Below are 26,431 nucleotides of genomic sequence, written 5' to 3'. Positions count from 1 at the left end.
AGGGTGCTCGATCTGAAGGTCTGCCCGCTACAAGATCATATAACAATAGGAAAGAGAGAACTAAGGCTCCAAGGCATCGATATGTCCCGCACTTATGACCGGGAGTACCTCTCACAAAAAAGCTCAGTAGCCCACATGACATCTGCCTGGGAGCTTGACCAACACTTTCCGTATGTGGACCGGCTACCAAGTCATAACTTAAGGCGGGAAGTCCTAAAAATGAGAATCGGAATAAACCCATGTTACGCGAATAATGGAGCCCGAAATCAAATGATAAGTTGTAATGGGATCTGCACTTGCACTGTCGGCACTACCTGTAATATTATACACATTTTATTAGATTGTATGTGGTTTTTAGATTTACGAAAGGAGATTTTACGTTGGATTTTTAACAATTATAATATTACAAATAGGATGCAAGCTGCTAAATTGTTGATGGAAATGGAGAACTAAGATATAGCCTGTGCCTTGGGGAAATATATGAAAAAAGTTATGGTATTCCTCAGATGCAGCGAATAAGATCTAATAATATAAGTCCTTGACATCAAATAAATGTGAAACAATTAGTGATCAAAATAGTGCTGTATGATTAAGAAGATGGTGTATAGATATGAATTAAGTGTTTCATTTAAATTAATTGTGATAGCATTCCGGTTTTAAAAATGATAGTTAAAGTATACGTATATTAAGATGTAATATATTTATCGTTACCGCCGTGCTATGTTTTTACTGTTGTTTTTATTTTCCCTGTTTTAGTAAGATAAGAGGTAAATTGTACTTTTATGGTTGTAACAAACCAAATAAAGTTTGTTTTGACTGACTGACTGACTAAATAAGTAGTAATTTTTCAGACAGCAGTGTATCCCAAAAAGTCGCATTCTATTTTCTTTTTCCCTGAATTTTCCTGGATTCGTATGTCCATTCCAATTTCATACAGCCTAAAAATTATTTCCTCTGATGGCTGTTTAACCAAGTGGGGTACGACATTCTTGTGTCTCGAAAATCTGAGGTTTGCTAAGCCTTCTTCACTGATGAGGAATAGCAAAACAGCACATATGGTATTGATAGAAACAAATAGCTTATACATATCGCTTGTGACATGGAGAAAACAGCCAGTAATGTAAAGCTCTTTCTTTTGATATAAATTTATTGGTGATGCTTAAAAACAATGGTTTTGAAACCCTCTAGTGAAATACTACCGTGTTTGTACATACGTTCAACGCTCCACTTGAGCTGACTCGCCGCCAGCTGTAGGTGCTCGGAGACCGCCTCCAGAATCACTCCAAGCTTATGCTTCTGGCTGCTGGTGGACAATGCGATCTCGTCCACATCCAGTTTGACAGGTGTATACTTTTCTGCCACAGAAAACAACACTTATAAATCTCAGCGTAGACATTTAGGATCAGCTGTGTCTTGGTACATGAAGGACTCTAAACTAACCCCCTAATGAGAAACTGGAAGAAGACATTGAGCACTTGCTAAGCTTCCAAACTCTTTTGCAACATGCAATACCTCTAGGAAATTTGATTACTTTCTGGAATCTGTGAAGCAGTGTGAGAAAACAACCATTCAGTCAGTCTCCAGGGCTGCACCAGGACCTTGGAATGGTCACGGCAGTTGTCAATCTTCCAACATTACAAAACATTATAGAGAGGAGCACTTCAAATTATTAGTCCCACTCAAATCCATTTAGACTTTCCTTGCCCACTGGAGCCTCACACCTTTAATCCATGTCCTCCTCTCTTTGTTATACTCTTCACCGTACTTTGTAGGTGATTAAAATATAATCTACGGAAAGCAATATAAATATATGTATATATAATATAAATATTATATACAAATTTATTCATACACGTTTTAAGTCAACAAGGTCAAATGTTCGTTTATGCCCTGATGTATGAAGGAATGTTCTTCGCTTAAGACAGTCTTGCCAGGAAAGATGGGTGCGATTCATGAAGGGTTTTTGAAAACTTAAGACAGTCTCAGGACACACAATTTGGGTCTGTTTTGCATAGTTTTCCCCCTTGCCGAAGAGAGTTTTAATGAAGGACAGGTTTTTGGTAAAATGAAAGCCATCTTTCCTGGCTTTACGGAGTCTTTTGAATGTCTTCTGTCAGAACAAATCTTTGCAAATCACGTCCTTAGTTTTTCCATGACCAGGAATGCTTTTTATTTAAACTACGCATAGTTTAAACTAAAGGATTCTATTTCTGGTTGGAATAATCCTTGAAGGGTGACTGCTGCATGATGCTTAGTTGTAATCATGCATGTTCTAATTCTGGTCTAATAAAAGAAAAAAGATTCCTCCTTTGTGGATGACACATCTACCAAGGCACCAAAGCGCATTGAAATATGGGTTGCAATTCACACAATGGGCCTGTGTCCCTCTCACATATCCTCAACAAAGTAAATGTTTCTGCTCAACCTGACACTAGATAGGGCAGTTGAAGGGTAACTACCTAGGTGGGGCGCATTGATGAAGAAGTTGTGCAACAGGGGGCATTGATGCCCAAACAATATTTTATTTTAATGACAGACACATTAGTGAGTCATATAATAAGATATATTTCGAATCATGATAAGCCCGTCTGCGCCCGTCAGCGCCAGCTCAGTGCCCAGTGCCAGGACCCCTGGTCATGTAAACCTAAATATACACGCAAGGAGGGTTTACAGCCGCGATCAACTTATGAGCCTTAAGGGAGTGAATCAAGTTGACTGCCGACGCATTATCCCAGGTAACGATAAGCCTGTCAATCTAAAGGTCTGTGGAGTCTGCCGTCTTAGTTTACCGGACATCTTGCGGACACCAATTAAGGCCCTAACCGTTCCCCATAACGTCAAACAGTATGCAGAAGATGATATTATTAACTGTATCCTATTTAATGCCAGATCTCTGGTTAAACACAGCATTGACTGTGCTGACCTGATTTTAGAGAGAAGGGCAAAAATTGTATTTATCACAGAGACCTAGACGGACGCGGCTTCAGGTCCGGACTTGGTCAAAGCTACACCTACAGGTTACTGTTGTCGTGTTCAAGACAGAACAGGTCAAAGAGGGGGCGGGATCGCCATTATTTATCATTCCTCGCTCCAAGGCACATTTCAGACAGTGACCTCACAGTCGTCTGAAGCACTGGGGTTTAAGTTTTCCATCTCCAACCATTGCACCTTCCAAGGCTGCCTCCTATATAGGCCACCAGGCTCCAAAAACAAATTCTTAAATGAGGTAGGCACCTATCTGGAAGCAGCTCTCTGCGTGAAGTCTTTCACCATGCTAGGCGATTTTAATTTTCATCTAGAGGAAGACTCAGACCCTGATACTGCATCCCTAGCCGACGCAATGCTCGCGGCTGGATTGATTCAGGTGGTAAATGGAGCCACACACGTCAAGGGACATACCCTGGACGGTATTTTCACAAATAATCCAGATCTCCATTTCAGCCATGTAGAGCCTTTAGCCTGGTCGGATCACTCAGTAGTCCTTTTCAAAATCCAACCGCTTGAGCCCAACAGAGCCAAAAAAAACAGAAAGCCGGCCAAGCTCTGTAGGCTCTGGAAGGATTTGGATGGCAAAGCATTGGAGGACTACTTGTTAGCCTCCACTTTCTTGCCACCTACAGATATAAATGAAGCAGCTGAAAGCTATACAAATTGGTTAGATCAAGCCTGTACCTCCCTAGTCCAGTCCAAACTCTGCCGCCCAACGCGTATAATACCTTCTGCCCCTTGGTTCACCGAGGAACTACGCGATTATAAGGTGTCATGTAAAAAATTAGAGCGCCAATGGCGCACAAAATATTCAAAGGCAGACAAAATGATACTTAATGCCAGACTTAAGACATACAAAGGAATGATTAAAAAGGCAAAAAGCGTTTATTTTTGCGCAAAAATTGAGATCGCGAAGAATTCCTCTCAAGAACTTTTTAAAACTGTGACTAATCTAAGTACTTTGAAATCAGTCACTATTCCCCCTAGTCTGGAGCTATGCGAGACTCTTGCAAAATTTTTCTTGGGAAAGGTAGAGCAAATATTTACCGCCCTGGAACATCAAGTGAGGCTCACTCTCAGTGAGAGAACCCATAAGCTCATGCAAAAGAACTCACAGTCCCCGGAATTCGTGGAGTTCAGCCCAGTAAAAGTAGAAGAAACTATAAAGTTATTACTAAAAACTAAATCAGGCTCACCCCACGATCCCTGTCCAGCTGCTGTGGCCCAACTTGCAGCCACTCCCATCTCAGTCATGCTGACTGAAGTTTTTAACAGGATGTTTAAAGGAGGAGAATATCCACTGTGTTGGAAGCAGGTCTCCATCGCACCTTTGCTTAAAAAAGCTACTTTAGACATCTCAGATCCCAATAGCTACCGGCCCATAGCTAGACTCCCATTGCCGGCCAAGCTTATTGAGAGGGCCATGAATGCTCAGCTCTGTGACTTCCTCAGATCCTCTCGGGGGCTTGACATGGCGCAACATGGATTTAGGGAGGGCCACAGCACTGAGACTGCCCTCATTAAGTCCACGGAAGAAATTAGGAAGGTGATGGATGTGGGCGGACGGGCGGTCCTGGTGCTTCTCGACCTGTCCGCGGCCTTCGATACGGTCCACCATAGTATTTTGGTGGACCGCCTTGAGGGCTGCGGAGTACGGGGAGTTGCGCTGAGCTTGCTGAAATCTTTCCTCTCGGACAGAGTTCAGGTGGTTGCCCTGGGAGATTTTGAATCCACTCCTTTCACACTCCCAGGAGGGGTTCCTCAGGGCTCCTCCCTGAGCCCCACCCTCTTTAATATATACATCTCCTCCCTCGCCCCGGTGATTCGGTCATTTGGCTTTGAACTTACATCTTATGCAGATGATACACAAATTGTGGTATCTCTGCTCCCGGGTCGAGAGGAGGGAACAGCAGCAAGATTTCAGGACTGTATGACCGCAGTAAGCTCATGGATGGCTAGGAATTGCCTTAAATTGAACTCCTCGAAGACAGAGGTTCTTCTCTTTGGCAATGAGACCAACTTATGGACCCCCAACTGGTGGCCTCAAGAAATGGGAGATCCTCCCATACCTGCCACGACAGTAAAAAATCTAGGGATACTCATTGACAATCAACTTACTTTTAAGGCACAAGTCAATGCCCTCTCATCCTCGGTCCACTGGATAATAAAAACAATAAGGAAAATTCTCCCCTTCCTCTCCAGTAGCAGCAGGAAAACTGTCGTGACAGCATTAGTGCTGTCACGCCTCGATTACTGCAATAGTCTGTATCTACAAGCACAGCAAGGGATCTTGAACAAGCTACAGACGCTGCAAAATGCTGCTGTCCGCTTAATTACAGGTCTACCCAAGTTTGCCTCCGTCTCTGGGGAACTGAGCAAATTGCACTGGCTCCCAGTACGGAAACGTATGATGTTCAAAGCACTGTGCATAGTGTTCAAGGCAGTGAATGGACTAGGTCCGTCTTTCCTTCAACAACACTTCCAGCTGTACAAGCCAGGTCGACATTTAAGATCATCCAATAAATGGCTTGTCAAGACTGATCGTATCAGGAAAGCTCGATGGGGAGGTCGCAGTTTTATCTCCGGAGCAGCTGGTATCTGGAATAAAATGCCCCTCCCCCTAAAACAAAGCACTGACCTAATGACATTTAGGAAGAACATTAAAACATGGCTTTTCAATCTATAGGGACTAACATCGCATGGAGAAAGCACATCATTTCAGCGCCAGGACACCTGCCCGGTAACAGTGCGCTTAATAAATGGTAAAAATAAATAAATAAATAAGATGACTGTGCCAAGGTTGATGTCAATTGTTAATAGGATGCAAGAAGGACAAGACGATAACGCCATCCCATGTCTAACATCTTGATGAGCAAGTTACAAGGTGCATGAAAGGCCCATGATTATCCATCCCGCTGAAAGTTGCCACCTTGATGGGAGAATTGTGTGACAGGATGATGACTGATCCAGACGGCATGGTCTGGCACACTAGATGACTTGGGGAGGGTCGCGCAAAAGGTTCTAAGAATGGTTCCTGATGATGTGGTTTGAAGCTTTCATAAGAGAGCCTTAGATTAGGATGGATGACTGACACCTGACGGTAGGACCATCCCATATGTGCCTCCTATTTGACAGTCATATACTACAATGCATAAATGTCCTATACCAATATTGCCCTGCCAAGTCCGATCTTGCGCAGTAAAGCAAACCGATAATACTGATTAGGCAGCAAATGAGGCATCTTACGAAGGAGATGATGAAGGACTAGTCCATCAAAAATATCTTCCTCCAAACTTCGTACAACGATGTGTTCTTCCTTCAGCTCTGCATTGATCCAGTCAATCAGGAACTGTGAGTAGGAAGAAAGCAGACGGCGTTAGCAGTGTTAGTAGTGCAGTTTGCACCGAAGGTGGGTTTTAATTCTAGCATTATGTGGTCAGATCCTCTTGTTATTTAACTGTTCAAACCTGGTTTACATGCATTTTATCGAAAGAGTATGAAGACTTACAACAACACTCTATCGAGAAACATAAATTCAGATTTTCAGTGGTTCTTTTGCAATGGAAAAAAACAAAGTTTTTGTTATGTTGACTTGGTTTGTCTTCAAAGTGTCCGAGACATGAGAAACAATATGGTATAAAATGCGTGCATTAAATCAAGGTACCTGGAAATGAAGTGGTGAAAATCAAATGCGATCACTGGTAAGCCCTCCCCCCACCCTCCCCCCGGCACAGGTGTAATTGCGGGGTAAATTATATATGGCAGATTCGTCAGGCCTGGCACACATCTCTGTGGGCCTGGACCTGGGTATGGCCTGAACAAGTCACTGCCACATTATGGCAACCCTCCCTGACTGGATAGAAATGCATTCCATAAGTGTGTTGTTGCCCCCTTCTGCACAGAACCCACATTCACGGGGCCATGCCTACTGGTCGGTCACTATGTCCTAATGAGTACCTGTGCTAAGACCAGAGGCTAAGTGTAATAGCAGAGATTTTGGCAGTTGCCCTGCTGCTTGGATCTTCTCCAAGGATCAGAACCAAGGGCATGAAATCAAAGACTTCACCACCCTGGGGCACGAGGGTGAGGGCACTGACTCAATGATACCTTCTTGTCACGCTCACCGGGTTCCCCTGATGATGTGTGCAAAAAGAAGACCATCCATCCTTTTGGTAGGACATTTCCTCTCTTCTTGGTAGGGATGACTCTACTAGTGTATGCTCTGTAATGTGACAAGTGCCAGTAGATCTGAAATTCCCTCATCTGCATGCGGAAAGATACCATGCAAATGAGGGAACCAACTTATTTTTTTTTTAATGCACGTAGAGGATATTGCACGACAAGGCATTATCGAAATCCCACTTTTGTAATTTTACAGTGTACCAGTGAAGCATAGGTGGTGCTAAAATCAATGAGACTGCTGTATTTACACCAATTTGCATGCTAATGAGTGGTACATAAAACATCTCACGGCATCACAGAGACCTGCAGAGTGAATGACGAGGTAAGTTTATCACATTCTCTTGACATAGAATAAAGAATAACCCATCTCCCAATAGCTGTCTCATCCAATAGCCAAATTGACAGTTGCCCAGGGATCTCAATTGACTCATCTCAAATCCTAGGCCTGCATTAACATTCTTTCTGGCAAAAAACGCGCACCTATAATCCACCTCTTTCACTGGCACGCCGAAACTTTGGAATTTGCTTCAATGTTCATTATGCCTGGCTCTAATCTTAAATCATTTGGGCACGGTTTACTACATATACAGCCATCACATTTATGCTGCGATTATTTTCCATTTACGTTGGCCTCTATTGATCTTTTTGAGATATAAGCTTAAAACATTGATTTTTCAGAAATATCGAGTTAATACAGTTGTAAGAAATTGGGTTACTGGCTGAGGAAGGGTGACACCCTACTCAAGCAGCAACCATAATCCTTGTCAGGGTGGAGTCACAAGCAAACCCCAAATAAACCTGTCCACAACCCTCTGGTTGCTTGTCACCGAGCAGTTGGCCTTAACTTTGAAGCAATGTGTAAAGTATTTATGCAGCACCTCAAACAGTAATAAAGTGAAATCACAACTCAAGAGACATCACACACTAATGTAGAAACAAAGTATGTTTTAATAAATAAAACATGACAAAAATGCAATCAGTGGAAACATAGATATGCAGTTTTAAAGATTTCAGTGAATATAGTGACAAAGAGCACCAATCGCTAACTGTGGATATTTGATCAAACTAGACCAGGAGAAAGAACCAAGTTTACGCTGAACCTGATGGGCGAGCTACAGGGTCCCACTTAGGTCTGCTGAACACAGTACCTTAATCCTGGTTGCGAAGAGATGCGGAGTCCCGCACAAAGGATATGTCATGCAGCAGAGGAGGTGTAAGGGAGTGCAGCAGTGGTTCTGGCTAGTTGTAACAGGTGATTCCCTTGTGAGGAGATGTGCCACACAGCTGTGGGTCAGATGAGCTATGATGAGCGATGAAGAGTCCTTGCATCAGGAAACTCCACGCAGCAGCAGAGATGCATAGGTTCTGCTGGTGGTTTCACCACATGGCAGAGGAGATACGTCAGTTCTGATGGGCTGGTAGAGCACCTTCAGGCCCAATTGAAAGGGTCCAGGACTGGTATGACACCACTTGGCAGAGCGGGACTCACAATTGGCAGGGTTCAGGTACAGGTTACATGAGACTAGCCTTTGGAATCACTCTGGTTGCCCTGGGTACAATTTGCAGGTCCATTCCTTCTCGCCCAGGCAGGAGGGAAGCAATCTAGCACAGAAGCGGTCCAACAGGGCAGCAGTACAGCAGAGTGGCAGTCCATACAGCAGCACAGCAGACCACTTCCTGGCAGTCTTCCACAGGTTCGAAAGAAGTGTACTGAAGAGTTGGTGTCCAAGGCCCATTTATTTATTCTTGGTGCCTTCTTTAAGGTAGTAGAAGATTATAGAGAATTCAATTTGAAATGCTCAGGTTTCCTGTCTCCCTTGCTTTAGCCCCAGACTAACTACAGGGGGTATGAAATAATTTGTGTGAAGGCAAAACACAGCCTATTCAAATGTAAGTGGGGCTGTGCCCAGCTCCGCTCCCCACATCCTGCCAGTGATTACCCATCCAGGCACACCTATGCTCTCTATTGTGTGTGACTGTCTGGGAGGAATACACAAAGTCTAACTGCCAAGTAGGCCCAGTCAAGTGTGGGGAGACGAGATGCACTACGACACAGGGTGCATCTCATCTCCATGACCGAGCGCACACCCAGGTTTTACCACATGTGACATGACCTAGCGTTCACCCTGATGTGCTTCACCTGCTTGCACCACCACCCTTGCTTTCCTCCCTGTTAGATAGTGCTTGCGCTCACTCGCATCCTTGTTTCCAACAGAAACAGCACACACCGGCCCTTACCACGGTGGCCCGTGCAGCTCGGACTACCACCTGCAGCTCTGTTTCCTCACCAGGGAACGTAGACTTATGGTATGTACATATATGTTCATGCATACAAGATGCCCTCGTTACTACTTAGTCTCTGTTGAGTGCAGCATTTGTGGGAGGACCAACCTTGTTTTCAGGATAGGGCTGCACCTGACCAGTCACTCGCATCCTTACCAACTCATGCTCCCATCCACAGTGCATCCTGTAGGTAGTAGTTTTTTACCTCCTAGCCAGAATTACTCCATGCCAGCACCAAAGGTGGTCCCGGCACCATTATGCACCTTGGGGCTTCACACCATTGTGTCTTCTTTGTTGTATTTGCCTGCATCACCGCAGGGACCTCTTTTATACATATTTTTTCAGCTCCTCAGATTGTACATCCGTCTCTGTTAGGCACTGGTTTTTAATTTTTGATGTTTGGAAGTCATGAAACGTCATTACAGACTTTTATTATTGGAGTACTATTGTGCACATTGTGATTTTGTGGCTCTACAGCCCAGGATGTCTTCTCATAAGTGCTTAGGCATCATGATGTTGTCGCAATAAATTTATCCTACTACCCCTGAACCCTTCAGTCCCCCCTTCTAGTTCACAGACCCCTCTACCAGGTATCGCTGCTATCCAATCACGTTTCCCCCCCTTTACTCATGTCCCCCTCCACATCACTGTTCCATTTCCGTACTCACCTCTGTGTCACGATAATCCTGTATTACACACGTGTATATGCCTATTGGTGCACATTTTTATGTGTTTTCTTTATAACTTACAATCCTGAAGAAGTTCATTTTCATGAACAAAACGCGTTGGCTGGCAATTTTTTGAAAATAAAGGATTATTCAAGACTTTAATATCATAAGACTAATTGACTAATTGACTACCACTTGTCTCAATACCGAGCGGCGCACCACTCCAAAAGTTTGACTTCTTCAGTTGTCTGCACAGCAGTTGCCACTCAACGACGGCAAGTGCTGGAATAGTTTTGTGCACACTCAACCAGATTGACTATTTGCAATACATAACAAGAGAACACCACAGGAAAGTGCGGTCACTGTGTCCGCCGTTGTTTGGAACTATAATCTATATTCAAGAGCAGGCTAAAGATAACGCTAGGCTGCATACCTCTCTTTAAAAAAGCCATTAATAAAACAAAATCAATGAACCCTGTGCGGGTTTTGTGTTTTTCCCAGATTCTAGACTTTTTGCAACATATGTGTTCAGATTAATTCAGAACCACTGCCAGTATTATTTCATGTTATTTTCTAAGATGGTTAAAATAGACTATATTACAAAAATAGAAAACAAAGAAAAGGATGTGCAAAGAGACCATTCTTACCAGTCACTTACTGGGGGGGAAGAAGCAAGATCACACTGAGCCAATGGCAAGATTACTTAAAATAGTCTTTGGGCAACCCAATGCCAGGCTAGTCTTTTCCCCAGTTCTAGATTGTGTGCAATGAAGCTCACGTCACCCCATTGTGAAGTACAGCCGTGAACGCAGGGAGGAAGGTCCGAAAACAGACAACTGTGGCTACTTTCACAATGACTGGCACTGCAAACCCTGTCTTTTGAAGAGGAAGAGGTTGCAGTGCTACATAATGGAATCAAGGGGGGCAGCAAGAGGAACACCAGATGACTGCCTTCCACATCCCAGTGCCTGCAGCTGCACGGTAGTACTGGTACATCAGGTTCAGCTTGCTCTTTGAAAATGCTCAATATCTGCCCTCAGCAGGGTAAACTATTGCATACATTGTAAAAGACAGAATAAATGATGGACCCTTCCTAGAGTCAGCACCTGACTAGCTTCCCCCCCCCGTAAAGTTCCTTAACCCTTAAATTAATCAAGGGGGTTGTGTGCACACTGAATGGCACCCATCATCACCGTGCCTATTCCCTAGGGAATTTTAATTCAAATCAAACAACCACAAAGGTGCACCACAAAACATGAAACAATAAGTGCAAATGGTGTTTAAGCACAATGAGGAGATATTTCTCAAAGATGTTGAAGTTCTTCTTTTAATCTTTATTTTCAATAAGCAGTAAAACACATACAGCCGACGCGTTTCGTCCCAAGCTGGGACTTCTTCAGGGCTGTCGGTAAAAAATATATATACATACAATCAGTTTCTATGTACAAAGATCAACTTTCAATCTAAGAACATTTACAACAACAAAACATTTTAAAAGCATTGCCACGATAGACGTGGAGCTTATGCATACATTTGATGTTGAGGCGTTAGCCCACAGACAATCTATCAGCAGGGGAATACAAATAGGCCTAGGGGTATGTACAAGTGTATAAACATTATTTACAGTTAAAATAAACATTATTGACATTTATAGGGTATGCACATACAGCATGCGATTTCATCAAACAGGAGACAAATATGTACAGACGGCATGCAGTGTGTGCAAGGCCTATGTGTCTGACCATGACACAAAGAAAGGTTTAGACTGAGAGAAAGATACATATGTTTACGGAGAGCACAGAAAGAAACAAACAACCCCTTTAGGGGTTAGGCTACTTCCATATTGGAAGCTTAGTGTTGTTAATTGTAACTGAAGCAGGCTCGAAACTATAGTAATAGAAGGAGACCAAGAAGATTTATGATCCCACTAAGCCTAGCATGGAATACCAGTGTTACATAGAGCCCAATACTCATTTTACCTTTCAATTTATGGGATGTCGCTTATGGGGAAAAGTGTGAAAGGAATCGGGGTCCAAAGGTCATCTTCCCGGCTACTGTAATCCTGTAATGTATTGGTTCATTCAAATGTTGAATTTGCAAGCATGGACCTTAACGGGGACATGAAAATGAAAAGATATATATGTAACCATCCAGAAATATGTCACTGTATTGTGGACAGCAAAGTTGGCAGTACTTAATAAGAATTGCAGCAGGTGGCAGAGGGCATTAGGCTCCCCATCAAAAAAGTTTAATTTTTCTTGAGTAATGACTACTTACTATAAGCATGCTAATGGGCAACGAAGGTAATGTTATCTCGGAGTTCCTCGGTGGTGTAGAAAATCTTGCCACCTTGTTAGTATGGATGTCTCAGACCGTCTACTGGAAGACATGAAAAGTGGAAAGCAGGCTTATACCCTATGCGAGGACATGTTGAATTAGAGAGCGAAGAGATTAAAAAGCAGCTTGGCCAAGGAACAAAAACAGGAAATCCAAGGTACGGATTATTAATTACCTGAGTCAAATATAGAACTGGTGGTGGACTGAAGGTCCTATTAGTCCAAGGGAGGAGGGTGTAGGCACTGTGTTCCAGTAGGCCTGTTAATTGAGAAGTACTGTTTTATAGTCGGGTATGATCAATAGAACTAGAAAAACACATTTCTGCATGGATTTACATAGTTAATTGTGACCATTGTGAACATGGTCAAGAATATTCTGTCCCAGGTTGTGAGTCCAAATGCAAGTACCATATTTCGAAAAGTTAGTAATTAGCAGGCTATTTATATTTACCAAATCAAGGTCTTTAAAAGGAAGAACATTTCCAAGGTGTAAGGGGACCTATAATTAGAATACAGAGCCCCTTAACTAGGATGCTGTGATGAACAATAATAGCCATAGTCTTGACCAAGGAATAAGCCTAGTGTGTAAGTAATCCAGAAAAGGACCTAAGCTGGGGACCAATATTATGTATGAAACTACCAGAGGGGATGTGCCGGTTGTAGGTAGGCATTCAAACTCACCGTTCTAGGTAAAGCGGCCGGCGCCCATCCACAGCCCTCGTCCCGACGAAACACCCGCAGCGACGTCGTGTTCAAATGTTGTGAGCCCATCCTGTTCATTATATAGCAGGAGTAATTAAGTTAAGGGTCTGCACCCGTTAAAACTCCCGCCAACGCGTTTAAGCAGAAGCGCTGATCATTGGCAAAGCGCGATACCGACTTGTGTGAGAGAGACGGCCATCTTAGAATGTCTAAGGGGTGCCTTTGTATATACAACCCTCAATGCCCCGTGCCCAATATGCTGTGTATATTCCGTCCTCCGTAATGCCCAGCAGAGCTGGTTATTTACTGTGTATATCCATGAGTTTTATAACAGCATTAGCGTAAAAGGCCGATTAACGAAAATAAATGGACCGGACAATGGATACGATCGCCCGTATTGCTAAGTCGTCGGTTTGTTTAAGCAAAAAATATGAAAACCTGATTTATAGTGAATGGAGAGTATGGGCATATAATGCGAGAGTAACATCTATTGTATTGCGCGATCTCTATCTATATGAGAGTGGCGGCCATCTTGGAATGTCTAGGGGGAGTGTGTCTTTAAGCATGAGTTTAAGCTTGGAGCCCGATAAGATATGGGTATTCATCCTACGCAATGCCCCGAGTGCCTGGCTAACTAATGTAATCAGTCATGAGTATTGTAGACACTATAACGTGTGAGAACGACAAAAAAGGATTAATAAAGTAAAATCCAAATACGGTCACACGTACTTCTGAACTAACGGTTAGTTTAAGACAGAGGACCGAAACCTAATTTTTAATAACTTAAAGAGCAAGGACATATTATAAAAGGGTGACATCTAATGTAGTGCAATATATGGAAAATCCGGCGTAAAGGTGGCGGCCATCTTTGCCAGTGTATCCGCTTGAAAGATGGGAGTTGGGTAATACTGTGGGAGTTATAATGTCGGGCTATTGTAGAACCCTGAGGAGAAGCATACGTACGTGTGTTGTAAAAGACTCCTTGGACCAATTTGGGTGTCGGATTGTGTGCATCTAATCCGAATGTGTTAATTAAACTCTTAAGTCTGCTTAGCTTGCGGCCCTAAGGGTCGAGTAAATGAGGAGTGTCTAATTTATGTAAAAGTCACGTGATTACGGACCACAGGGTGCAGAAGGAAAGAAGAGTGAGAAAATGATGTGCAACAGTATGCGAGTCCTTATGGGCGCCTGCAATAGTATGCGAAAGTAACACAAAGTGATGTACAACAGTATTTGTTATTCGGTATTTACAAATATACTTCCGGAAGGGAAAGGGATATATACAAAATCCCTATTTACAAGTGAACAGACCATTGTTATTGTCAAGTTATAGAGACGTGTCATCCTGAATATGCTTAAGAGCATGAATAAAGACGTAATCTGAGTGGTGAACCAGAGCAGAACAGAGAGCGATCAGTTTGGGCGGGTTAAACCAGGAAATAATGTAACTCATCCTCGGTATTAAGGCCGAGTTCTATACATCGTAGTCTGCATATCCAGCCCGCCTCCCGTTGTCTTAATGCTAGTTCTCTATTTCCTCCCCTTGGGTGGATAGGTTGGTGATCAATGCCCATGAACCACATGTTGTCTGTGTCTTTATGGTATTCCTGCATATGAAAGGTCATGGGATATCTCATGTCACCATTACGTCTTGCACGGACATGTTCTTGGATGCGGATCTTTAAAGCTCTCTTGGTACTACCAACATAGATCTTATTACAGCCGCACCCCAAGATATAAACAACGTATTTGGTATTGCAGTTGATCAAGTGATCTATTGTATAGGTTTTGTTGGTGTTGAAACGGAATTCCTTGGTTCTATTTATACCCAGCGCACACATGTTGCACTCGCTGCATGTGAAGAAGCCTTTGGCGGGAGTAGTTAGCCAGTTGGTCCGCTTTTTGGATTCTATATAGCTGGGGCAGAGGATATTACGGAGGTTTCTTCCTCTCCTATAGCATATTTTGGGTGTCCTGGTAATCGAGTCCTGAAGACTCGGTATATCCGCAATCAAATGCCAATGTTTTCTTAAGATGTTAAAAATTCTGCTGCTTTGATCAGAGTACTGTGTGTTAAATGAGAGGGGTCTGCTAGTATCTGATGGCCTATTTTTGGTTGCCAAGGTGCTTGATCTTGATATATTTTGGACTTTTTTGTTAGCTTTGTCAAGGGTCTTTCTGGGATAGCCCCTTTCAAGGAACCGTTTTTCCGTTTCCTGTATATTATGTTGAAAAGAATCCTCCGTGCTGCAATTGCGGCGCATCCGGATCATTTCCCCATAAGGGATATTCTCGATAACATGTCGGGGATGTGCGCTCTCATAATGTAAAATGCTGTTGCAGGCTGTCGCCTTGCGATGAGTGCAGCTTTGGATCCTATTGTTCTCTACAAAAAGTTTCACATCCAGAAAGTCAATTGCTTTCTGATTGTGTGTCATCCTGAAGCGAACATTGAAAGGATTGTCATTGAGGTAGCCAAAGTAATCCAAAAGATCCGGGGTAGGTCCATCCCAGATCATGATCACATCATCGATGTACCTACCCCAGAAAATTATGTTGTTCATCCATGCGGCTGCGTGGCGACCCCATGCATGCTCCCGCTCAAACCAGCCCATGAAAAGGCCGGCGTAAGCGGGAGCAAATTTGGAACCCATGGCAGTCCCTTGTGTTTGATGGTACCATGTCGAATCATGTAGAAAGTAGTTTTTTGATAGTATAATTTCTGTCATCTCCAGAAGGACACCATTGTGTAACATGTGGTCTGCTGAACGCTTGTCCAGAAAGGTTTCCAGGGCCCTTATTCCAAATTCCTTTTTGATACAGGTGTAAAGCCCAACTACATCGAGGGTAACCAAGTGTAGGGTGTCTGTCCAGGAGAAGCCCTCCAGTTTGCCCAGTATGTCTTTAGTGTCCCTCAAATAGGCAGGAAGATTTTGTACCATAGGCTGGATGAAAGTGTCCACATACTCAGATAGTCGTTCCGTGGGAGAGTTGACTCCGGAAATAATGGGGCGGCCAGGTGGGAAGGGGAAGGGGCCTCCCTTGTGAATTTTGGGGAGTATATAAATACAAGGATAGGAGGGGGTTGTTACTGTGAGGTATTGGCACTCCTCAATGCTAAGTAAGCCTATCTCACGCCATTCTGTTAGCCTCATGTTTATATAGGATGTGAGAGCTTCAATCGGGTTATAACGGGTTATAACCTAGTCTGGTGTAACAGGTGGAATCAGAGAGCTGACGGGAAATTTCATTCATGTAATCTTCCTTGTTCATAATGATTATGTTTCCCCCTTTATCCGCCTCTCGGATAACAATTTTTTCATCCGACTGGAGTCTTTTTAAAGCTTCAGACTCTGTCCGTGTGAGATTATATTTGGACGGGGGAGCACGTTTAGGATTTTCAAGCATTTGGTGGAAGGAATGGCTAACTTTTTCAGCGCTTCTGCTTAAACGCGTTGGCGGGAGTTTTAACGGGTGCAGACCCTTAACTTAATTACTCCTGCTATATAATGAACAGGATGGGCTCACAACATTTGAACACGACGTCGCTGTGGGTGTTTCGTCGGGACGAGGGCTGTGGATGGGCGCCGGCCGCTTTACCTAGAACGGTGAGTTTGAATGCCTACCTACAACCGGCACATCCCCTTGTGGAATTTTAGTTTGCGATCTGAACATCATCTGCGCCAGCTTGTCACCTATGTACTACACGCACGGCAGCCATTTTAGATATCATGGTCTCCCTGTCCACGATCGATCGCCAGCGCGCCCCTCTGACCCAGCAAGCATCCTCCGCGCACCCTGGCTCCCCCTCCCTCCTCCTTATGAGCATGACCCTTCTGCATGACCCTGTCCTTGGGAGTCACGCCAGCGCCTGACCAACACCTCCTCTCCTCCCATGAATGCCCCTCTGTTGATAAACCTCCCCTCTGCGCTGGATTGTTCACGCGGCATGAATACCACTCCATTGATGGCCCCTCACCCCATGTCCGACTGTCCACACAGGTCCGAGGCCACTGCGTAAGCCGGGAGATATCATTTACTGCCCCTTATTGTATGAGGTCGCTCTCCTTCAAAGGACCCTCTATTGATCCAGGCCTCCCCACCCCCTGTGATATGATCAGGCGCACACATCCTAAGACTCGACGGAACACTCAGCTGCGTGATGACCCCCTCCTCTTATCAGCAAGGTTGAGGACCTCTATTGTGAAGGTATATGGGGGTGGGATTAACACGAGGATTACGGGGATGTCTTTTTCTTGCTTTACAAAGTTCTTATTGTAATAAAGGAAGGTCACATGCCATAAACCAGTGTATAAGAGGCCAGGCCTCCGAGAGGCTGTTAGAGCACCTCGAGACGATACCTTGTTGTCTGATCTGATGTGTTCTGCTCCGTCGGAATAAACTTCTGTTTCCTGCCTTCTGGTCTCCGGCGCCTGCCTCATTGCTTGATAAACTTGAATGGTACAAGGGCGGTTAGCGCCGGGCAAATCTTGAGAAAGGTCCTAGCCTTACCTTTTTCCACAATTGGCGTCCCAAAGCGTGGGGCCCATCAGCGACACGTGGATCCAGTGGGAGAGGTCCCGATGACAGAGTGATCGACTGCAACGATCGGGAAGAGCTCATGTCCGATAGACCCTCGTCTGACAGCCGATCATCCGACCTTCACTAGTTCTGAACAGACCTCTCTCGAGTGATCTACGGTCCTGACTGGGAACCATCAGGAGTGCCGCGAACATCACGAAGGAGAGAGGACGATCGGGCGCTGGATCCAGAGGACAGGAAACCGTCCATGCGGTCCGGGTAAGGTCGTGTAAACACGACGAATTGAGGAAAATTGTTTGTTTGGATAATACTAGTATTACGCTTTGTTGAAACCTCTGGAGATTCGCTGTCTGCAAACGGGGAAAAACAAACAGGCTCTCTCTTTGCAAACAGTGAAGGATAGGTAACGCAGACTTTTGTCCCCATTGTAATCCGTCGTGCCTATCTTCCTCCCCCACTGTTTCCCGAACTATCGTTCGTGGATTATTGTCTGGAGATTCTTTGTCTGCAAACAGGGAAGAACAAGGTCTCTCTTTGCAGGTAGAGAAAGAGTGGGTAACGATAACTTTTCGTGCCCACTTATTCTCCCCACTGAATTGTTTTGAATGACCGATTGTTCGGTATTGGTTCGTTTGAGGTATTCACCGCCGGCAAACAACGGAGAATAGAAATATTCTGTCTAGTCTTTGCCCGCCGTGATAAGATAGGTAGTGCAGACTTTTGTCCCCGGTGTAAACCGTCATGCCTATCTTCTCCCCACTTGTTGGTAGCCTGTTTAGCCCGGACCGCTTATTAGAGATGAACCATCCAGCTCCACTGGAGGGCACCCCTAATAAGGACATGTTCACTAAGTATGGACTAGTCGCTATAGCTTACACTAGACTATGGCATAAATACACGAAAAAGAACCCTGAAAGTCAGTGGCCACTGACAGGTTCCTTTAGTGAAAATAAAATAAAAACATTAGAAATAGCGCTCCAGAAGAATAAGACCACGCCCACTATGCTCGACAGTATCGGCATGTGGCGCAAAGAAACGGAACAACGAAAGAAAAGAGAAGAAGCAAAAATAGGGAAAGAATTACGAAAGGCAGCCCACCTAGCCACAAAGCAACTAGAAGAGGAAATAAAAGAAAGAAAGGAAGCTACACAAAACCAAGAATCAGGGTCGACAGGCCAATGTCCTGTTAGGACCCCCTCTGCACTCTACCCTGAACTACCCTCCAAACAACGGGCAAACGATGAGTTACTGTTAGGTCCCCCAATCATCTACATGCCCCCTCCATATGCTCCCAGCCAACAAACCCTGCAAGCCCCGAGAGTGAGTGAAAGTGACCCTAGTGCTAGTGCACCGGCCCTCACGGCCTCCGCACCAACCATATTAACAACTTTGTCAGACGACCCCGAGGCTAGCAAACAATCATCAGCCAGGTTAAGTAGGTTGAGCAAAGATGAGCGGGATGGGATCAACGAAATAGCAAAGACATTGGTAGAACGAAGGGAGAGCGAAGAATACACAATGAGCATATATAATTCACATGCCGACAGCCACAGACGGCATTTCATTTTGCGATTCAGCTACCACACCCTGAACGCGTATGAAGATAGGTATCAGAGTAAGGGTCCCGCTAAACTAACAACACTGTATAGGAAGATTGATGTTGGAGATGGGACTGAACGTGAGGCGACGGAGCTCTTCATGCAAATGCTTGAGGTCTTCCGCCACCTCGCGGAACAGAAACCAGAAGCCAAGGTTACGGTCCCTGAAACAACCTCGGCAGAGGTAGCCAATACTATGATGCCTATCAGAGAAGCGGCTCCTTACTGGATCCCGCCACGGGGCCAGGGAACGAGCGATGATATTAATAGTGAAAATGCAAAGGGGAGGGTTGTGTACAATTGGGTTTACCAACCATGGGACCGACAAGACATCCTAACCTTTAAGCAAACCCTGCCCGACTTAAGAAAGAACCCGACGGCATTTTATACCGAATTAGGCACAGCCTTGGGTTCGACAATAATGACTTTAGCAGATATTGACTTGTTCTTTGGGTTATGCCTGCCAGCTGATGTGTGGAAGCAAATCCGGAAGGTTGACCACACGGATCTGTTTGGACATACCTGGGACCAACTCGGTAAACTAGATAGACAGCGAGAGCCGGGGAGTAAACCAGTGAAGGACATACTGGAACTCCCAGACAAACTGGTCCAGAAGTTAAAAACCCTGGTCCCGGAAAGAAAAGTAGACTGGTCGATAGTCACGGCCTGTCGACAGAAACCCCAGGAAGATGTGTCGGAATACTTCTCCCGATTTGAGACAGTGTTCTCCGACTATAGTGGCCAAGACATGACCACCGCAACCGGACAGCACCTGTTTGTGCAAAATTATGTAAAGGGACTAACACAAGAAGTCTCCCAAAAACTGCAGACGAGTGAGAGTAGTTGGGGGGCCTCCAAACCCGCAGCTATCCTTCAGATGGCTCAGTATTACGAGCACCAAAAGAATGAGAATGATAGGGCGTCCGAGAAAAAGAAGAAAGATTTAAAGGAAAGGGTAATGATAGCCCAGATACAGGGTATAGCGCTAGGACGAGAACACCAAAGGGGGAACTACCAATCAACCACCCCCAGAGATCTACCTCCTAAAGATCACACCCCAACACCCCACACTGGACGTAGAGACGTTAGCAATGACCAATGCGCCTTCTGCAAAGGGCTCGGCCATTGGAAATTCCAGTGTCCGGTTCTGCTAGAAATGAATAGAAATAGGGATTCCAGGGATGTGGCAGGTGGTCCGAGGAATAGAGTACAGGGACGAGGGCACACCAACGACACCAACAATGACAGATCAGGAAGACTGAACACATTTGACCGTCCCCGACAGAACCAATATCAGCTGTCTGAAGGTGAAAATGCCCCCAACTTTGCATAGGACTGCCAGGGGCAAGGGAGGGATCCAGTCAAGCTCTGTGTTGACCAGCAAGGTCCTTATGTCACCGCTAAGGTCTTGGGTACAGAGTCTCCATTCTTGGTAGACACTGGGGCGACACGTAGTGTGTTATCAAAACGACTGATTCCAAGGGCACCCTTGTCTGGCTCACACATAACGTCGATAGGTTTCGATGGGACGCCCTCCATTAACCCCCTGTCCGTACCTATTTCCTTTGACCTAGAAAACAACACTACTAACGCGACATTTCTACTCTCCTCCAACTCCCCTGACGCCATTATGGGTATTGACTTACTGAAACATTTTCGAGCTACCATTAGGTGTTCCCCAGATGGAATACGAGTCATCCTGTACGACAACCCAGACATGCCCAGACCCCGTCCCCCACGACACATGTGCTCCATAACTGACGCTGACATGTCCTTGCTTGACACCCTGCCTCCGTACCTGTGGGCCAAGAATGACTCTGATGTGGGGCGAATGATGATTGATCCTATTCACATAACTGTACGACAGGTCGCTATGCTCCCGAAACTCCCGCAATATCGGATATCGCCAGAGGGTGAGAAGGCACTGGTAGCGATCATTCAGTCTCTGGTAGATGCAGGAGTGGTTGAAGAGGTGGTTAGCAACGTCTGCAACAGCCCAATCCTACCTATTGTTAAGAAGCAAGGTGAAGGAGATGAGAAAGCGTACCGCTTCATCATCGACTTGCGAGAGATTAACAAAGTGGTTGTACCCCAATATCCTGTGGTCTCTGATATCACCACCATTCTGACCCTCATCCCGTCCACTGCCACCACCTTCACTGTTATCGACCTTAAGAACGCGTTTTTCTCTATCCCCATTCATCCAGACAGCCGTTATCTCTTCGGCTTCACCTTAAAATCCCGTTCGTACCGATTTTGTAGAGCTCCCCAGGGGTACACTGAAAGTCCCAGCATTTACAGCCAGGCCCTCAAAAGACAGCTGGATGCCTTCCAGCTACCAGAGGGAGTGGTGTTGATCCAATATGTTGATGATATCCTTTTGGCGGCCGACACCACCCCGCTTGCAACGACAGCCACCGTCCAACTCCTACACTTTCTTGCAGAGAATGGCCATAAAGTCTCCAAAAAGAAGTTACAGTTCTGTCAGCCACAGGTGACTTACCTAGGCCATCTTCTGTCCAAAGAAGGGAGGAAACTTACACCCGACCGAATCCAAACCATCCTAGATACCCCCATCCCGAAAACACAAAAGCAGGTCCGCTCTTTGGTTGGCCTAACCTCTTTTTGCAGACAGTGGTTGCCTAATTACAGCCTCATTGTGAAACCATTACTTGCCCTACTGACCAAAGATGTCCCCTCCCCGCTTCCTTGGACCACTGAGTGTCAAGCCTCCTTTAAGGAATTACGGGATGCACTCTGCTCAGCGCCCGTCCTCGGAACGCCGGATTACTCCAAACCCTTCTCCCTCTTCACCCACGAAAGGGAGGGATGCGCATTGTCTGTCCTAACTCAATCAATTGGTCCTAAGCAGCGCCCTTGTGCCTACTTCTCCGCCACTCTTGACCCTGTAGCCAGAGCTTTGCCTGCCTGCCTTCGAGCAGTAGCCGCCGCTGCTGTCTCTATCCGTCAGAGCGAGGGAATTGTACTTTCCAACTCTGTCTCAGTGCTAGTACCCCATGCAGTCGACACCCTCTTGAACCAGACCAAAACCCAGCACCTGACTAGCGCACGACTGACAGGGTACGAGTTGACTCTGCTTGCACCCCACATCACACTAAAGAGATGCACGACTTTGAATCCTGCCACATTGTTACCCCTGCCTGAAAATGACCCCGACATTCCTCCCATCCACGACTGTGTGACCCTCACGGACGAACAAACTAGGAGTAGGGTTGACCTCCGAGACACTGCTTTTACTGACCCCGATGGAGAGCTATGGGTGGACGGTTCATGCATCAAACTCTCAGATGGCACCACTTCAGCTGCCTATGCAGTAACAACAGCCCGAACAGTAGTTGAGACAGCCTGCATCACACAACGATCTGCCCAGGCAGCAGAGCTGATAGCCCTCACCCGAGCATGCATCATAGCCGAAGGGACCACCACGAACGTATATACGGACAGCCAGTATGCCTTCGGAGTGGTCCACCATTTTGGGCTCCTGTGGAGGGAGAGGGGATTCCTGACGTCCCACGGCACCCCGATCCTCCACGGAGATCTAGTCTCCGCTCTGATTGAAGCAGTTCTCCTCCCCAAACGATTAGCGGTGATAAAATGTCAGGCACACAAAAGGGTGACAGACTTAGTTGGACAAGGGAATGCATTGGCCGACATCACTGCACGAACCACAGCCGAGAATAGGACGGTGACACGCATGTACATGACCAGGTCACAAGCAGAAACATGGAGTGACACAAGGATAATGATCAGAGACATACAATCGGCCAGCACCCCTCACGAGCTGACTAAGTGGGCAAGGGTGGGTTTGAAGGATGAGGAGGGCTGTTGGCGAACGAAGGATGCAAGCAAATGGTTGCTGCCCGACTCATATCTGATTCCCATACTGACAATGGCTCACTCCCCCGCACACATAGGATCTGCACCCATGATCGAACTCATTTCCAAAGTCTGGCATAACGACAAAATCCCTGACTCAGCCAGACGTCTAGTTCAGCAGTGCCTTATCTGCCTGCAACACAACCCCGGGAAAGGAACTGTAGTGCCCCGGGGAGGGTTTGGGACCCCCAATCACCCCTTTGAGGTCCTTCAGATGGATTACATCCAACTAGAGAGATGCCAAAACCTGAAGTATGTACTAGTCATTGTATGTGCCTTCAGTAAATGGGTAGAAGCCTATCCAACCCGTGACAACACTGCCATGACTACTGCCAAAGTACTACTGAAAGAATTCTTCCCGCGCTATGGCCTTTGCCGAATTTTATGGAGCGACAATGGCCCCCACTTCATAGCTGAGGTTATCCAACTAATCCTAAAGGGGTTGGGGGTGAAGCAACGATTCCATGCGGTCTTCCACCCCCAATCCGCCGGTCTAGTGGAACGCCATAATGCCACACTGAAGCTGAAACTGGCAAAAATAGTGGCCACCACTGGACTTAACTGGCCAGATGCCCTCCCACTGGCTTTGTTATCAATGCGCTCCACTCCCACCAAGCACCATTTGACCCCCTACGAGGTCGTGTTCGGGCGGCCAATGAATCTCTGGACTGCTCCCAAACCGACCTCCATTCATGACGTCCCGGACGTCCTACTGTCTGATTATTTGTGCAAGTTAACTAAAACGTTGTCTGTCATCCATCAACAGGTGCAGCAGGCCATCCCCGATGCTTCCAGGGGCCCCGGCCACGACATCCAACCGGGAGATTTCGTATTGATACGAAATTTCCAGCGAACCAAGAGTCTGGAACCTCGGTGGACGGGCCCCTGGCAAGTGCTGATCACCACCCGAACGGCACTCCGAGTGGAGGGGAAGAAGCACTGGCTGCACGCGCATCATTGTCGAAAGGTCTCTGCAAACCTGACCACGACAGAAAACGTCAGCACCCAAGAAGAGCTCCTGAGCAAGGACCGACCGATATTGGACTGTTATCCCGATACTGAGGCACTCGAACTTGCAAAATTCTCTGATCCCACTGTGCCATCCAGAGAAGGGTATTTCCTGCGTCGAAATGAGGGAATCTCAGAACGGTGACCTACACACAATCAAGGGTTGCCGGGAGAGAAGCTAAACGAAGTCTGTGGTTCTGCCCACTACCGAGCCCCTTGAAGGTGATGGAAGCGCCAGATAGGAAGATGATGGAAGCGCCAGATAAGAAGATGATGGAAGCAACAGGAAATACCCAGTATAGAAATCCAAAGACTGACAACCTGCACAAATCAAAGACAATTGCACTCTTCATTGTCTTCCTCTTCTGCCTCCTCCTCATGACCTCCTTCTGGATTCTGGAGGAAAGCACACCGGCTCATGAGACATTGCTACCTACTGCACAGCCAACACCCCTGAAAGAGCATCACCTAATCTCTCTGTCGCCTCAGCTCCGAGAAAGGCGCAGGGAATTCTGGAACAATTCCTTCGTGCAACTGTTGCACCAACACAACCTTGCTGCAAATGCTACGAACTGTTGGATCTGCGGGTTGCTCCCGCATGCCACTGGACACTCCATCCCCTTCATCCCTTCACCCTTCTCAGTTCACGGCTCTTGCCTCGCCTGGTTGATCCTCATGCAAGAGAGCCACAGGGACAACGCCACCTCCAGCCGGACAGTGTCACACTTCTACTCTGGGTTCTGGCTGAACAAAACAGGAAAGACCCCAGCTGCCCTGTGTCCTGCGCTCGCAGGCGCCACCTTCATCAAAGACATTCCAGCCAAAGAACGAGTCGAAGTACAGGTGCTCCACAATCCGGCCAGAACCACCTTCACTCATCTGCAAAAACAAACTACCGCCACTCTAACTGTGGCCCTGTCTGTTATCAATGTCACAGGTCTCGTGTGTCTCGAAGGCCAGGGAACGCAGCTGGTGAGTTACAGCGCCTGCCGAATCACCAGAACATTGGACTCAGCTGAACCCCTTCTTTTGTTGCTTCTCCGAATATGTACTTTGTGTGTGGCACCAAGGCTTACACCTGGCTCCCGAGAGGTTGGAAGGGCACCTGTTATATTGCCTTCGTTCTTCCACCCACATATGTAGCCCCTGCCAACCACCACCGGCAGAGGCGTGCGGACGACCTTGGACAAGCCGACTCCACCGGAGCACAGTTCCTGGATGCAGCAAAGGGACTTGTTCCCCTGTGGGGCCCAATGGCAAACAGCCGTGCTATCCGACACCTGACCCAGGCAGTAGAAACAACGATCAACATCACGGCTGGCATCCTCGCCAACAACACCGCGGAGCTTCAGGCGGTCCGCCTCGTGACCCTTCAAAATCGTCTTGTCTTAGACGTGGTCCTAGCCGACCGAGGAGGAGCATGCCGCATCATCGGATCCAGCTGCTGCACCTACGTGCCAGACAACTCGCCTTCAGTCTACAAAGCCATCGAACACCTCCACAGACTTTCCTCGGAGGTTCACCAAGAACAGGAAGGATGGTCGCTTGGGAGCTGGTTTTGGGACACTTTGAAAAATTGGGGTTGGAAGTTGTTTTCCTTCGTGCTGGTACCTGTTGTGATATTATGTGGGTGTTGCCTAGGTATCCAATGTCTGCCACCTTTGTTCGGCCTTGTTTCTAACTGTATGTGCCCAAAGACTTTGGACTTCCGAAATGAGCACATGAGCCCCCTCTATGAAGTAGAAATACGTGGCCTTATGGGGATAAATTCAAACTGACAAGTTGGCGAGACATGTTAAAAGGGAGGACTGTGGAATTTTAGTTTGCGATCTGAACATCATCTGCGCCAGCTTGTCACCTATGTACTACACGCACGGCAGCCATTTTAGATATCATGGTCTCCCTGTCCACGATCGATCGCCAGCGCGCCCCTCTGACCCAGCAAGCATCCTCCGCGCACCCTGGCTCCCCCTCCCTCCTCCTTATGAGCATGACCCTTCTGCATGACCCTGTCCTTGGGAGTCACGCCAGCGCCTGACCAACACCTCCTCTCCTCCCATGAATGCCCCTCTGTTGATAAACCTCCCCTCTGCGCGGGATTGTTCACGCGGCATGAATACCACTCCATTGATGGCCCCTCACCCCATGTCCGACTGTCCACACAGGTCCGAGGCCACTGCTTAAGCCGGGAGATATCATTTACTGCCCCTTATTGTATGAGGTCGCT

At 46.4% G+C, this 26,431-nt stretch overlaps 1 protein-coding gene across 1 annotated transcript in view; it reads right to left on the bottom strand.

Moving 5' to 3' along the window:
* Window positions 1-26,431, bottom strand: part of PARVG (parvin gamma) — a 352,500-nt gene that overhangs the window by 147,809 nt on the left and 178,260 nt on the right. Inside the window, exons 4-5 of the mRNA XM_086952730.1 lie at window positions 6,235-6,337; window positions 1,215-1,355 (exon numbers count right to left, since the gene is read on the bottom strand). Coding sequence (XP_086808856.1) covers window positions 1,215-1,355; window positions 6,235-6,337 — 244 coding nt within the window. The remainder of the gene's footprint in view (window positions 1-1,214; window positions 1,356-6,234; window positions 6,338-26,431) is intronic.

This window comes from Lissotriton vulgaris, chromosome 1_2, assembly GCF_964263255.1.
Source record: "Lissotriton vulgaris chromosome 1_2, aLisVul1.2, whole genome shotgun sequence".
In the NCBI taxonomy this organism is placed as follows: Eukaryota; Metazoa; Chordata; class Amphibia; order Caudata; family Salamandridae; genus Lissotriton; species Lissotriton vulgaris.
Note: the sequence above shows the minus strand (reverse complement) of the source record. Positions and strands in the feature narration are given on the sequence as shown.